We start from the raw sequence: 14,989 nt of genomic DNA, 5'->3' as shown, positions 1-14,989 counted from the left end.
GTTCCACATTTTTTGGGAAATAAGCTTATTCACTTTCCTGCTGAGAAGTTTTCTACCACTCTCATGTCTGTATGTAGAGCTGGAGCTGGAAGCTGCTTAACTTAGCATTAAGCTTGGAAACCCGATTAAATAAATAACACGGGAAGCGTTAATTTGTGAGATGTAGAGGTGTGGCTTGGCAGTCTTTAGTACCTTTGAACAAAGCCAGGCTTTTTTTCCCCCTGTTTCCAGTCTTTATGCTAAGATAAGCTAACCGGCTGCTAGTTGCAGCTTAATATTAACCACAAAGACATAGTGGTATTGATATTTTCCTCTAACTCACGGCGAGAAGTTGTTTTTCCAAAACAATTTTCCCAAAATGTCAAACTGTTCCTTTAAATATCTGCTAAATCTGTAATCATCATAATGACATCTCCATGGGGTGTTAGAAAACAAAGCTGAATGCAGAGATACTAAAAATAAGAAAATAAAAAAAACTAAGGACTTCTGTGTAGGTAGTATACCAGGCATATTATTTGTAAAAGGTTTAACCAAAGAGTGATGTTCCCTTCTCAAATATTTCACAATAAAAAGCAAAGATTAGTTAGAAAAGTCCTGGGGGGAAAAAAAAGAAGCAGAAACATGCCATGTTGTACAACATTCAAAGCAAAATTCCCAACTGTGTGCCCAATAATTCAGCTTTTTCCAGCCACGACGGGGTTAAAATGACCTTAAAATCAGTAATGGCCAAACTGGTCAGCTCTGTGACTCTGGCTCTCACTGCTGGGACCATGAGCCTGCCTTAGTCTGCCGCTCAGAGAAGACAGCCTGTCCTCCTTCATTTTCATTTGGCTTCTCTCTCCAATTCATTTCCTTCCCCTCTCTGTGTATTTGGCTTCTCTTGGTCGCTGCTTTGGACTCAAATTTGTTGTTTATTTCTTTCCTTTCTGTTGTTGTACCTTTTGCTTTTCTGTTCTCATTCTCCTCCTCCTGTTGGATGATCGACCATGCAAGTCAATTCTTTTTTTTATTTTAGCAGCCAGTTTACTCCGAATAAACCCCAGTGTTTCGGAGGAGGAATGTTACACATGACCTGAAACTCTTATGGGACTTAACAGATTAATATAAAGTCTGGTTCTGTCCTATAACAACCATTTCTCTACAAATCAGACTTGTATGGTTTTTCATCTGGCGGACAAATTTAAAATAAAAAAAAAGAAATCATACTCTACCTGCTTCTGTATGTGTGAGACAATAAGGATAGGGACCCAGGACTACTGTATTCTTCTTATTGTTCTCTGCTAACTTCATTAGCTACCATAAGTATACAGTATATGCATTGTTTTATAAAGATTAAAAAAAAAACTGTACAGGGCAGTTTAGGTATATAATATTTCAGATTTTTTTGTTATCTCTTAAATATTCTTATTAACAGAAGATGTAAGAAAGTCAGTGCATGATGATGATGATGATGATGATGATTCCTCCCCTACACAGTGTTTCCCTTCAAACTGTAAATTATTCTGCTGCCCTTTTTGTTTTTGCTTCTGGCAAATATATCAGGGTTGTTTTTATTTTTTATGTTAGAGTTATATGCTTAAAAAGATTGAACATTTTTGTTTTAATTGGCTGGCAGATTAAAAAGCATTGACTGACTGCCAGCCAGCCCCCTTTCAGATAGCTACAGCGGGCTTTGAATAAGATTGTAATAATAATATTAATGATGATAATAATAATAATGGTCGTTTTTTGTAAATGGTATTTTAAAAGTTATTTTTGTATACGCGGTTGTTTGTTGCGTCACAAGTCTACTGCTCCATACCCAAACCCCCACTCCTCTCTTCCCTTCTCACATATTGCATCATGTCTTTTTTTTATTTCTCACTCATTTTATTTTACACTTTTTGATTCCTTTTTTTTTTTTTTTTTTTTTTTTGGTCTCAGCTCTTTTAATGTAGAACATGCAACAGAAATGGATCTCCTGCTCTGGACAAGGAGCATCTCATTATTTTTTGCTTCCTTCATAATTCCCCCCGCTGTTTTCTCTCCCCCTCCCACCCTCCTCTCTGCCTTTTTTAATTTTTAAAAGGCTGACGTTTCCAACACGTCTGTGCCAGCAGATTGGTCCACTTCAGTAATGCATCCCTAACTTGTTGGTGGTTCAAAGTTACAATAGACATGCTGAGAAAGAAAAAAAGTCTTTTAAATTTCATCATTTGTTTTTCCAATCCTCCACTTCTTTCTGTTTATCTACCACATACCCATCTACCTACCTGACCCCTTCACATGCACACTAGCCTTGATCTCAGAAAAGAGCCCACCTGTGCCTTTAAGTGAGAGCCCACCCTCCCCTTCATCCCCTCTCCTCCAATCGTCATTAGCGGCGTGAGTGTGAGCGATGTGATTCGCTGCTGCTTGCTCATCGCCTCCTGTGCCCCCACACACCCACACACCCATACACCCACACACACACACACAAACCTCGTGCCCCACACAAACATAAACACACACAAAATGTTTGTATGTTGCAGAAATCAATCAGTAAAAATGAACATTAAGTAAAGCCACGTCTCTTTGTTTTTATTCGAATGAGATGATGTAACAAAAACGTGCGCAGGTTGTGTTTGTGTGTGTGTGTGTGTGTGTACATACAGACAGCTTTTATTTACAGTATAGAGCAGTTAATTGTTAATAAATCACTTTGACTTGTCTCTGAAGCCACAAGAAATAAAATAATTGAATTGTGTCTTCACTGGCTGACAGCTTTGCACATATAGGCCTAATCTGATAATGTTAATCGTGTGTGTGAGGGAGAGTCACAGCAGGAGATCCTCTCTCACACCTGGAAAATCTGCCGACACACACACACACACACTCCTTATGCCGATTAATTAATTTCCGCAGGTGGTATAAACGCAGTCGCTCACAGAGACCTTGAAGGTTTCCCATTTGTATTCACTTTACACGCATAGAGAGGCACAGCAGGTGGGAAGACATTCTGTGATTATTTGCTTCTGCTCACATATAGCCAAAGCTCATTTCAGATTAATTTTACAGTACATAACCATACAATATTTAATGTGTAATGGTGCAGCGGAGGTGGTTTTGGCAGCTTTGTGTCAGTCCTCTTTGGTTACAGTCATTGATAAAAGCACCTGTTACACCAATAGCATCTACAAACCTACTGTCCAGAGATATATGGAATAAAGTAAAGCATTGATGAACTATATTTGCAGTTGTACAGCACTAGTGAATTCATAACAAGGATGAATTATGAGTTTGCTCTTATATGTAAAAATGTCCCTTGACGGGAGCATCCAAAATGTTTTCAATCAAGAAAAATACAAAAACGACATACTCCATCAGATAAAAATGGCTTTATAATGCCTGATTAAAATTACAGTTTACACCCATTGTAGTCAATAAAAATACATATAATGCATAAGGCAGGATCCAGTACATTCATTCCACAGGCCTCTCACTCACCACTCCTACACCGTTTCTGACTTCCTCCCCTTTATTTTACTTCTCCCCTGTTCTGAATTACACAGCTGATAACCAATGTGTCTGACACACACACACACACACACACACACACACACAAAACAAAACACTATCTCTTGTACTTGTCTTAAGCCAGGTTGTTATCTGTGTCACCTCGGTTTTCCCATGGAGCAGTTTACCATGTTATGTAATGACTTATAAATATAGCCAATCAGTGTTGAGTGTGTGTGTGTGAGCAGTAGCAGCAGGCTGCACTGCCATCTGAAGGAACTGAAGACGGTGTGAGCTCTGTTTTAAAGCCTAGAATATGCAGTATAATGCATTTGACCAGATTATTTTTAGGTAGATGAGTCATATACAGTCAATGCTGGAAGAATTAGATACACACTTTCACTTCACGTGTTCTTGGTAGTTACTACACACACAGACATCCAATTTCCCCTTCTGGGTTGCATCATATAATAATCTTGTCACAATGTTTACGGCCAGCTGTAACTTTACAACCGGCCGTGTGCAGCTGCTAATCATGTTTAGCATTCATGGTTGGCTGTCACTCACTGGCAGGCCTTGCACTGACAGCTCAGCCAATCAGTCTGAGTGAAGAAAATGTTTTTATGTCAATAAATCAAAATGAAAACCGCTCCGGAGGATTCACAAGGCTTTGTAATCATGTGTTCCAGTGTGTGAGAGTGCTAAACTCATCCCGTTGTGAAGATACCACCATTCGTCTCTACACATTCTGTCAATCATTTGTGGGCAGTGTATTGTCTTTTTTAGGGTTGTGTTCTGGGGAGAAAATGCAAAGCGGATTAAAGAAACCCCGGAGGAAACCGATGTAAGCATAATAAAACTGAAAGAAAACTACATAATTTGAACTTCATGGTCAACTATTTGTAATAGGATAGAAACCACCATCAGTGTGTCTTATGATGCTGCCAAGCAGCAATGTTTGAGTAAAACCGGCTTATAACATTTTGACAAAAAATACTGATTTGTCATATCTCAAAATCTTTAATTATGTATTATATGCTTTATCTTAATATGCATGTGGTCAAGGAAAAATATGTAATGGGTTTTTGTTAAATAAATTAGAGCTGCAACAGTCCAAAACCTAAATACATTACATTTATAATCATATAAGACAAAGAAACACACAATTTAGGAGCTGGAACCAGGGAAATCCTGGGTTTTTTACTTGCAGAATGACTTAAACACTTAATTATTCAATTAGCACAATAGTTGCATACTTTTCAATCAACTGGTAGATTAACTGAATCATTTTAGTTCTAGTAAACTTGTGGTTTTCTTGAGTGTCCATATTACAGGTGGCTAGTGATTTATTGGTTTATTGATATGCCTGACACAACTTTTAATGCATTTAAGAATAGTTCTGAAATAAATAGTCTATTAATTGATTAGATAGCAAATTAATAGATTTTTTGTCTCTCTCTCTCTCTCTCTATATATATATATATATATATATATATATATATGATGATGATATTCCTTTGGGTTTTTGACTGTCAGTCAAAACAAGCAATTTCAAGGCATCACTCTGGAGCCACAATGTTCTGATATTTTGATAAATAAATTATCAAAATAATAATTAACACATTATAATTAATAATGAAAATGTTTCGTTTCAGTGCTAACTAAGGCAGAGTCTGTACTGGGTTATTAAGTGATTACGTCTTGCTCCTCATTATTATTTCACAAGTTACATTTAACAGTAGATACAAACAGCTGCTAAGCCCCGCCTCTAGTTTTTCCCTCTCTGTCTGTCAGTCAAACCTTAGTCCCGCCCATTCTCTAACTGCCTGTCAGTCAAAGTCTGCCCCGCCTCTTCATTGCCTGCTTGCAAGTCGCGCAAAAAAAACCTATGAAAAAAACAGAAGCGGCGGCCGTTGGGGGAAAAGAGTAAATAGAGAGAGAAGCCTCAAGATGGCTGACTCGCTGGGCTTTGCTCACCTCACCGGAGCTGCTACTGCGGTAGCCCCGGCGGTCGCCTGCGACAAAAGCCCGCTCGTCAAGCCAAACGAGGCGAAGGGAGCCTCTGACAACCGCTCTCAGTCTTCCCGGGATTTCAACCCGCCGCCGCCCAAGAAGGTCCGTGTCGAGGAGAGGAGCGTTAAACCCAAGAAACTCAGCAGGGAAGGAGTGGGAGGCAACGGTAGCGGCAAAGAGAAACTCCAGCAGCCCACGAAGCAGCAGAGTTATGGCAGCAGCACGGGCTCGAGCACCTTCAGCCCGGTTAAGACGAGCAGCAACAACCCTCCGGTGTCTGCCACCGGTGGAACAAACACACATAAAGTCTTCAAACAGAGCGATTTCTTCCTCCACAAAGCGCCTTCCTCTTCCAAACCCAAGAAGCCGAGTAAAGATAAACAGCGAGGGAAAGAGAGGGAGAAAGGAAGCGGAGAGGAGAAAAAGAAACATAAACTATTGGTGACCTCCGGACCCGGGAGTAATGTCGGTAACAACAGCGATATCAGCCGAATTAATAACACTTCTGCAGTGAAGAGAGAAAATGGGGAGGTCATGCTGCCTCCCAAAGGTAGGCCATCATGGTGTATTTTATTTTGTTATAGTTACTTGAAGCGAATTCATAAAGTTTGTGTTGTGTTTATTATATTATTTATTTAAATATATTTATATTATTATTATAATATAATTTAATATCCCATATTAGATTCTCAACCCCTCACCCCCAGTCACTAGACGTTACATTAACACATATCCCGGACTATTATCCCTGACCATTGCGCATATTATATAACGTTATACTGTGAACTTTTGCACATCCCCTGTTTAATATTTGTGCACACACTGCACAACACGTAACTACAGCTGTATTTTCCTTCCTAAAACAGTTACATTGTACATAATTGGTATAGTGTCTTTTACATATTTGTATTGCAATATTCTTATACTATATAATGTTCTTGACTGTTGCAGTACTTTGCTCCATTGTTTATTCCCTTTTTCATGTTTATTGTATGCACCAAACACCAAGGCAAAGTGCAAGTTAAAACTTACTTTGGCAATAATCTCATTCAGCTATAAGTAGGCTAGAGTTTTGGCCCTTTTTTTAAGAGTTACTTGCTCATTGTAGAATCAGCCACTTGGGATATGAACATGTGTCCCCGAGTGTGCTGTTGTCTGCCTGCTAATTTGTCTGGACAGTTCCGTTTTCGGAACAGCTACTGCTCAAAGGGCGCTCCTAAAATGTTGTATATGAACCCGCAGGCCTCTCGAGGGTTACTCTTATTTATAATTGCACATTTCTGAAAGAGGTTATCATCGAGTTGAGTGTCTACAAAGCCCAAAAGGCGATGTTTCTACGGGCTATGGCTGCCAGCTTTCGTCACTGTTCACCCGCTCGTGAACTCTCGAGCTCCACAATAGCGTTCCAGGGCATTAGTATGGGCAGTAGTTGCGCGTTCTAGCTGTTAACATTGCAACCATCTGCTCTCGTGCTACTGCGGAATTGTTACGTAGTTACGTCGTATCGACAAAGTACAATGTGTTGTATTCATATAGCCGTTTACAGTAATGTAATCGAGTCGATCTAAATGTTATAGACGGCATAAGCAAGCTATAATCTCTTGTCATGTCAGCGTAACGGATGAGGTAAATTGTTAGTTATTCTATCACATAAATGCCCACCTTATGATTTTTATTTCCTTCGGAGCGGTGTATGTATTAAAACTGCACGCTGCTGTCATAACAACATGACTGCCGCCCGCCATTATAGGGTAAGTGTTGTTTTGGTAGAGCACCACGCCCCCCTCTGTAACCTCAGGCTGGATTGGAAACAGACAGAGCTCCACAGCTTGTTGTTACTCCATGTTCTACAGTTTGACAGGCAGCGCATGTACTGTACATGTAACACTGAGCCACTTGATTAATGGAGAGACAAGAACACGCACACAAACACACATTTGACACTAAATCCCAGAAGCAATATTCAGGGCTTAATAGGATTTATAGCAGTTCCAATACCATTATCCTTCCCAATAACGATTCATCGTGTGTATATATATATATATATATATATATATATATATATATATATATATATATATAAATACATTTATATAAATACATGTATGGACGCCATATAACTTTCTTTTATTATCTTAGTTTGACAATATTAAACAGTAACGATGTACAATCTCAGTAAACATTTTACAATATTAATTAATCTCAAATACCAGACAACATATTCTTATTATGTAATCATGTTACTACAAATGTGTGATATCTAAACATGCATAAATGCTTTTATATATATATATATATATATATATATATATATATATATATATATATATATATATATATATATATATATATATATATATATATATATAGGGTGGTCACACCAAATATTGATTTGATTTAGATTTCCATTCTCCACTGTGTTGGAGTTTACCCCAGTGGACGAGAGGGTCGCCTCCCTACGCCTGCGGGTTGTGGGGGGGAAAACTCTGACTGTTGTTTGTGCATATGCACCAAACAGGAGTTCGGAGTATTCGGCCTTCTTGAGACCTTGACTGGAGTCCTGCATGGGGCTCCAGTGGGGACTCCATTGTTCTGCTGGGGGACTTCAACGCACGTGGGCAATGATGGAGACACCTGGAGGGCGTGATTGGGAGGAACGGCCTCCCTGATCTAAACCAGAGTGGTTGTTTGTTGTTGGACTTCTGTGCTAGTCATGGATTGTCTATAACGAACACCATGTTCGAACATAGGGATGCTCATAAGTGTACCTGGTACCAGAGCACCCTAGGCCAAGGTCAATGATCGATTTCATAATCGTTTCATCTGATCTGAGGCCGTATGTTTTGGACACTGGGGTGAAGAGAGGGGCAGAGCTGTCAACCGATCACCATCTGGTGGTGAGTTGGGTCAGAGGGTGGGGAAGACTCTGGACAGACCTGGTAAGCCCAAACGTGTAGTGCGGGTAAATTGGGAACGTCTGGAGGAGGCCCCTGTCCAACAGACTTTCAACTCACACCTCCGGGCGGAGCTTTTCGTGCATCCCTGTGGAGGCTGGGGCATTGAACCCGAGTGGACAATGTTCAAAGTTTCCATTGCTGAAGCTGCAGCGAGGAGCTGTGGTCTTAGGGTCTTAGGTGCCTCAAGGGGCGGTAACCCACGAACACCGTGGTGGACAACGGTGGTCAGGGAAGCCGTCCGACTGAAGAAGGAGTCTTTCCGGGATATGTTATCCCGGAGGACTCGGAGGCAGTTGCAGGGTACCGGGCGGCCGGCGGGCTGCAGCCTCTGCCGTGAAAGAGGCAAAGCAGCGGGTGTGGGAGAAGTTTGGAGAAGACATGGAGAAGGACTTTCGGTCGGCACCAAAGTGCTTCTGGAAAACTGTTCGCCACCTCAGGAGGGGGAAGGGGGGAACCATCCAAGCTGTGTACAGTAAGGATGGGACACTGTTGACCTCAACTGAGGAGGTAATAGGGCGGTGGAAGGAGCACTTTGCAGAACTCCTGAATCCGACTAATACGCCCTCTATGTTAGAGGCAGAGCTGGAGGATAATGGGGGATTGTCGCCGATTTCCCAGGCGGAAGTCACTGATGTAGTCAAACAACTACACAGTGGCAAAGCCCCGGGATTGATGAGATCCGTCCAGAAATGCTCAAGGCTCTGGGTGTGGAGGGGCTGTCCTGGTTGACACGCCTTTTCAACATTGCGTGGAAGTCTGGGGACGGTGCCAAAGGAGTGGCAGACTGGGGTGGTGGTTCCCCTTTTTAAAAAGGGGACCAGAGGGTGTGTGCCAATTATAGGGGTATCACACTTCTCAGCCTCCCTGGTAAAGTCTACTCCAAGGTGCTGGAAAGGAGGGTTCGCCAATAGTCGAACCTCGGGTTGAGGAGGAACAATGCGGATTCCGTCCCTGGTCGTGGAACAACGGACCAGCTCTTCACTCTCGCAAGGATCCTGGAGGGAGCCTGGGAGTATGCCCAACCGGTCTACATGTGTTTTGTGGATTTGGAGAAGGCGTATGACCGGGTCCCCGGGAGATACTGTGGGAGGTGCTGCGGGAGTATGGGGTGAGGGGGTCTCTTCTCAGGGCCATCCAATCTCTGTACAACCAAAGCGAGAGCTGTGTCCGGGTTCTCGGTAGTAAGTCGGACTCTTTTCAGGTGAGGGTTGGCCTCCGCCAGGGCTGCGCTTTGTCACCAATCCTGTTTGTAGTATTTATGGACAGGATATCGAGGCGTAGTCGGGGTGGGGAGGGGTTGCAGTTTGGTGGGCTGGGGATCTCATCGCTGCTCTTTGCAGATGATGTGGTCCTGATGGCATCATCGGCCTGCGACCTTCAGCACTCACTGGATCGGTTCGCAACCGAGTGTGAAGCGGTTGGGATGAGGATCAGCACCTCTAAATCTGAGGCCATGGTTCTCAGCAGGAAACCGATGGAATGCCTTCTCCAGGTAGGGAATGAGTCCTTACCCCAAGTGAAGGAGTTCAAGTATCTTGGGGTTGTGTTTGCAGTGAGGGGACAATGGAGCGGGAGATTGGTCGGAGAATCGGGCGCAGCGGGTGCGGTATTGCATTCAATCTATCGCACCGTTGACGAAAAGAGAGCTTAGCCAGAAGGCAAAGCTCTCGATCTACCGGTCAGTTTTCGTTCCTACCCTCACCTATGGTCATGAAGGCTGGGTCATGACCGAAAGAACGAGATCCAGGGTACAAGCGGCTGAAATGGGTTTCCTCAGGAGGGTGGCTGGCGTCTCCCTTAGAGATAGGGTGAGAAGCTCACTCATCCGTGAGGAGCTCGGAGTAGAGCCGCTGCTCCTTTGCGTCGAAAGGAGCCAGTTGAGGTGGTTCGGGCATCTGGTAAGGATGCCCCCTGGGCGCCTCCCTAGGGAGGTGTTCCAGGCACGTCCAGCTGGGAGGAGGCCTCGGGGAAGACCCAGGACTAGGTGGAGGGATTATATCTCCAACCTGGCCTGGGAACGCCGATCCCCAGTCGGAGCTGGTTAATGTTGCTCGGGAAAGGGAAGTTTGGGGTCCCCTGCTGGAGCTGCTCCCCCCGCGACCCGACACCGGATAAGCGGACGAAGATGGATGGATGGATGGATGGATAGATTTCCATTTTTGAAATCCTTCTTAGTTTACAGCATTTTTTCCACAACTGCCTAAGACTTTTGCACAGTACTGTGTGTGTGTGTATATATAGATATAGATATATAGAGAGAGAGGCCTAAATTTGTTTTCTTTTAATGTATTTTCTTTTTAGACCTACATTATGAAATATGCTGCATATGATCAACATACATGTGGCTCAAAACATCATAGTCATAATTAAAATCAAGCCATTAATAACATGACAAATATGTTCTAGGATGTCACATTATTTTATAAGATAGATTTTATTAGTTCTTTGGGAGGAAATATTTTATTAAGTTGACTGATTGGGTCACAGCTTTATCATCATCTCATCATAAGTCCTTGTGCATGGCTTTTTTTATCATTATACTATTTATCAAAATCTCTGCATTTGCTGCGTTCAAGTGTTATTTGCGTGTGAGTGTTTAGACACTTAAGCGGAGGTACTGAGTGGACAAATGCAAATGTGTGTGTGAGAGTGCATGATCTCACCCTTTTCCAGTTGGGTAGTTTAAGAGGTCTTGACGTGCTTTGAACAGTCCCTGCAGTCAGGGGGAACACCAGAACGAGACGTGTTGTTGGCCTGTAGCCCTGACACACCATCAGAAACACAGTCTAGTAAACAGGCTGTGTTAAATGTGCTGGCATGCTTCACAGGGATTTCAGAACAGATAGAGGCTGGTGTTTAGTCTTTACACAGAATCAGAACGCAAACCTGGGATATACAAAAGAATGTGAATGTTAGATAAACCACGTCTTTTTAATGCAATTAATACATTTTTATTGAGCAATCATAAGACTAAAAGTAAATTAGTGTAGTTTATTTTATTATTAATATTATATTTATTATGTTACTGTTAATGTTGTATGCAGGCATGTTGAGAATATTTTTTTTTTAAATCACTAATGCAGTGCTGACGTTTTGGTTTCAATGTTTTCATCTCTGAACCTGACTGGGAAAATGTAGATGCATCCAAAGGTAACCATAAATAATAGCACTCCTTCAACCGTCCCACTGAAGTGCTCTTGAGCAAAGCACTGGACCTGGGTTTGCTGTAGGGAGCTGCTCAATGGCCGGATTTAGGGAGACTGTAATTCTATGGAGTAGCTTCAAATTTGAAGATGGGGAAGTATATAAATGTGGAACAGAGTGTTGCTGGAAATGGCACATTAATCCTGAGCAAAATGTTTCAAGGATTGAAATGCTCCGTTTTTAACTGAGCCTTCCTGTAAAAGCTGGTAACTGTGTGTCAGTCTTCTTCCTTGACTCTGTGACACAGCTGCAGTCAGCACTCGGCATAGGCTTAAGGCGATATGGAAAAAAAAAATAAAAAAAATGCAATGTGTTTTTGTGTCTTTTAGATTTTAGTGGCAGGCTGGCCCACTTGTTAGACAGAAAGGCTGTTCAACAGGAGGCCATGTTTCTGCTTTCAGCGGAGTGTACTCTGAACTTCATGGAAGGGAAGCATTTTCCTAGAGGGATCAAAAGAGTATCACCTCATCGCAGCATTATTTGGGTTGGGTCTGCTGTTGGATCGAGGCAACTGCCAGGGAGAAGTGACTCCTGGTTTCATTTGGCCTTGAAACATGAGACATGAGTCTGACTCAGCACAGTGAACAAGGAAACATTACTGCATTAGACAGGCTGACCTATTGTGAAATTAATTGTTGTTTAACTCAAAGGTCACAGGTTTAATCCTCACTGAGACTTGACTTGTTGTTGACACCCAATGCAGTCCTGTTTCATGCACTTCTCATGAGGTTGAATACAAATAAATCGTAACAAAATTGTAATAAAAAAGCTCTTGTCATGTAAAACTCCTACGTCTGGCAACTCTGGGTGTTTTGATCTGGCACATGTGACACGTGAGTCACAGACTAATGCAAAGTAGCTTTTAAAAAAAAAAAAGCAACATTCATACCTTCTGTGTTTTATAATTAATGGGAGCTTCAACACATCAACCTACAAAACAGTGAGGACCAATTAAATTCATCTGTTTTCTGATTATTCATTACTCCAGTGTTATATCGATATTGTGATATGATACTAGATATCGTCTTAGATTTTTGGATATCGTAATAACGGTAAGGTAAAGGTACTTTATTTGTCACATACACGTACATCTAGCGAAATTCATTATCTGCATTTAACCCAACCCATTAATATGGTATAAGTGTTGTCTTTTCCTGGTTTTAAAGGCAGCATTACACTAAAGTGATGTCATTTTCTGAACTTACCAGACTGTTGTAACTGTTCTATTATTTGCCTTTACCCACTTAGTCATTATATCCACATTACTGATGATTATTTATCAAAAATCTCATTGTGTAAATATTTTGTGAAAGCACCAATAGTCAACTCTACTATATCGTTGCGGTATCGATATCGAGGTATTTGGTCAAAAATATCGTGATATTTGATTTTCTCCATATCGCCCAGCCCTACTTCAGTGTCATATTGGCTTATAGGTTGCCTTGCCATGCATTGTTCTGGACATCATTCTGACCATTAAACAAGTCATGTAAAGCTGGGTTATCGGGTTATTGTGAATCATGTCTGAATTGCTGTAATTAGGTTATTTGTGAGCAGTAAATGCAGCATGCTGACAGAATGCCTGGCTGTGTCTGGGACTACTCGACTGTGGCCGTGCACAGCCAGGGGAAAGGTCAATGAAGCTTGGCTGCAATAAGCACCCACTTAGTTACTGTCGGCTGGGTCATTTGTTCAGTCCCAAAAATTACAAAATTGTGTGTGCAGTAACAGACAAGCTTGTTTGAACCTTATTGCTAAATCTTTTCCAGATCAGCTTGAATGGTGAAGCATGTGTTTGCCACACCAGCGGGGGTGGACTGTAGGGCTGCTCCTTCTTAGCCGATTAGTCGACTAATCGGTCGTTTTGGTCTTAATCAACTTAGATTTCTTTAGTCGATTAGTCATGTTTTATGCTTTTTTTCATGCTGAATGACTTATTTCCAAGAAACGTACGAGCACATCTCTGGTAAACCCAAGAATTAAAGTGGTGCTTTTGCATGACTCTGCGGAGAAACTCAGATTTACAGATCTGTCGATTAAATCAACTAATCGATTAGTCGATACAAGAGTGTTAGTCATCTAAGAATTTCTTCAATCGAGCACAGCCCTAGTGGACTGACCATCTGGAGTGGCAGTATTTTCCTTTACATTTACCTGTAGTGTTACGGTGAGTCCCAGTTAGAGATCCAAAAAGATCTCAAAATATATCACCTTCAGTTGTCTGCTGCGCTGCTGATGACAGACTGATAGTTGAAGGGATATTCGTCTTACTACAGTATGTTTTGAATGTAACCGTTTTAACCCTTAAATATGCACACACACACAAAGTACTGGGTGGCTTCTACCTGTTTTCTGTCATCCCAGTTTGTCACAACATGTTAACATGGGACTGCTCTTGTCTACTGTCTAATCATTGAAGCCCTCAGATTCTTAGGAAACTGAATTTTCTTGATTTTCTGTTTTAATTATTCACAAGAAATACACTTACACAATACAACCAGATACTCAGAATAGAATAAATAGAAGTTATGTGTTTGATTAGGTTATCCTGTTCAGGGTCACATGGGGCTGGAGCGTATCCCAGCATGCATTTGGCAAGAGGCAGAGAACACACCGACAGGTCGGCGGTCTTATCACATTGCTAACACGCACTCAAACCTGGCTGGGCTACAGCGCTACAACACTAGGCTGTTCCAGTTTAACATAGGTTAAATGTAATGCATTAATAGTTATTTTTAAGGACAGGTGATTGGAGAAGGCTTGTTGTTAAATTAAATTTCACATCTAAAAAAACTAACAAACATGTGGATACCCCATGGATTTTCTGAAATCCATGGGGATTCTCCTCCCCAGCTCTGAAAAGTTGGATAGCAGTGGGGACCAGTGTAGTTGAAGTTAACAAACTGTCTGCCTCTGGCCCTCTATCTTTCAAAGAGTTTTCTCTCTCCTGTGATCATCCTAACAGTGAAAACCACCTGCTGTGTTTCCCTTCAAAACCTGCCACTGCAAGAAAGTCAGAAAACTAAATCTGAAAAGAAACGAGAAGAAGTTTCAGTTGCATGAATACCATTATTTTCTAACTCCAGGGTTTCCCCCATTGTATCCCAAGCCTGGTGGCCCACCTGGCCTAAGTTGCCCCCACCAGGCCTAAGCCTCTGGGAATTATTTTGTAATGTATTATTAAGACGTTTTTTTTTCTTCTTTTTTTAAACTACAGTTACAGTGGGGCGGCACGGTTGGAAACAAAGAAGTAGTTATATTTGCTAATCTCCAGTTAGCTTTTAGCACTGACTTAATGATGGGCCATATGGAATCTCTTATAGTTTTTATTTTTATTTTTT

The 14,989-nt window shown here is 41.7% G+C and overlaps 2 protein-coding genes across 3 annotated transcripts in view; both read left to right on the top strand.

The window, feature by feature from the left end:
- Nucleotides 1-2,542, top strand: part of ptpn12 (protein tyrosine phosphatase non-receptor type 12) — a 70,702-nt gene extending 68,160 nt beyond the window's left edge. For both annotated transcript variants that reach the window (XM_028570353.1, XM_028570354.1), the window contains one exon: nt 1-2,542. This exon is cut by the window's left edge and continues 1,001 nt beyond it. The gene's annotated coding sequence lies outside the window, so the exon portion shown is untranslated.
- Nucleotides 2,543-5,312: 2,770 nt separating this feature from the next.
- LOC114550009 (round spermatid basic protein 1-like protein) overlaps nt 5,313-14,989 on the top strand; it is a 42,521-nt gene continuing 32,844 nt past the window's right edge. Inside the window, exon 1 of the mRNA XM_028570429.1 lies at nt 5,313-6,037. Within this exon, the coding sequence (XP_028426230.1) occupies nt 5,425-6,037 (613 nt within the window). The 5' untranslated portion in view covers nt 5,313-5,424. The remainder of the gene's footprint in view (nt 6,038-14,989) is intronic.

Source organism: Perca flavescens, chromosome 23, assembly GCF_004354835.1.
Source record: "Perca flavescens isolate YP-PL-M2 chromosome 23, PFLA_1.0, whole genome shotgun sequence".
Lineage (NCBI taxonomy): Eukaryota > Metazoa > Chordata > Actinopteri > Perciformes > Percidae > Perca > Perca flavescens.
This window is presented reverse-complemented; position numbering and strand designations above follow the sequence as displayed.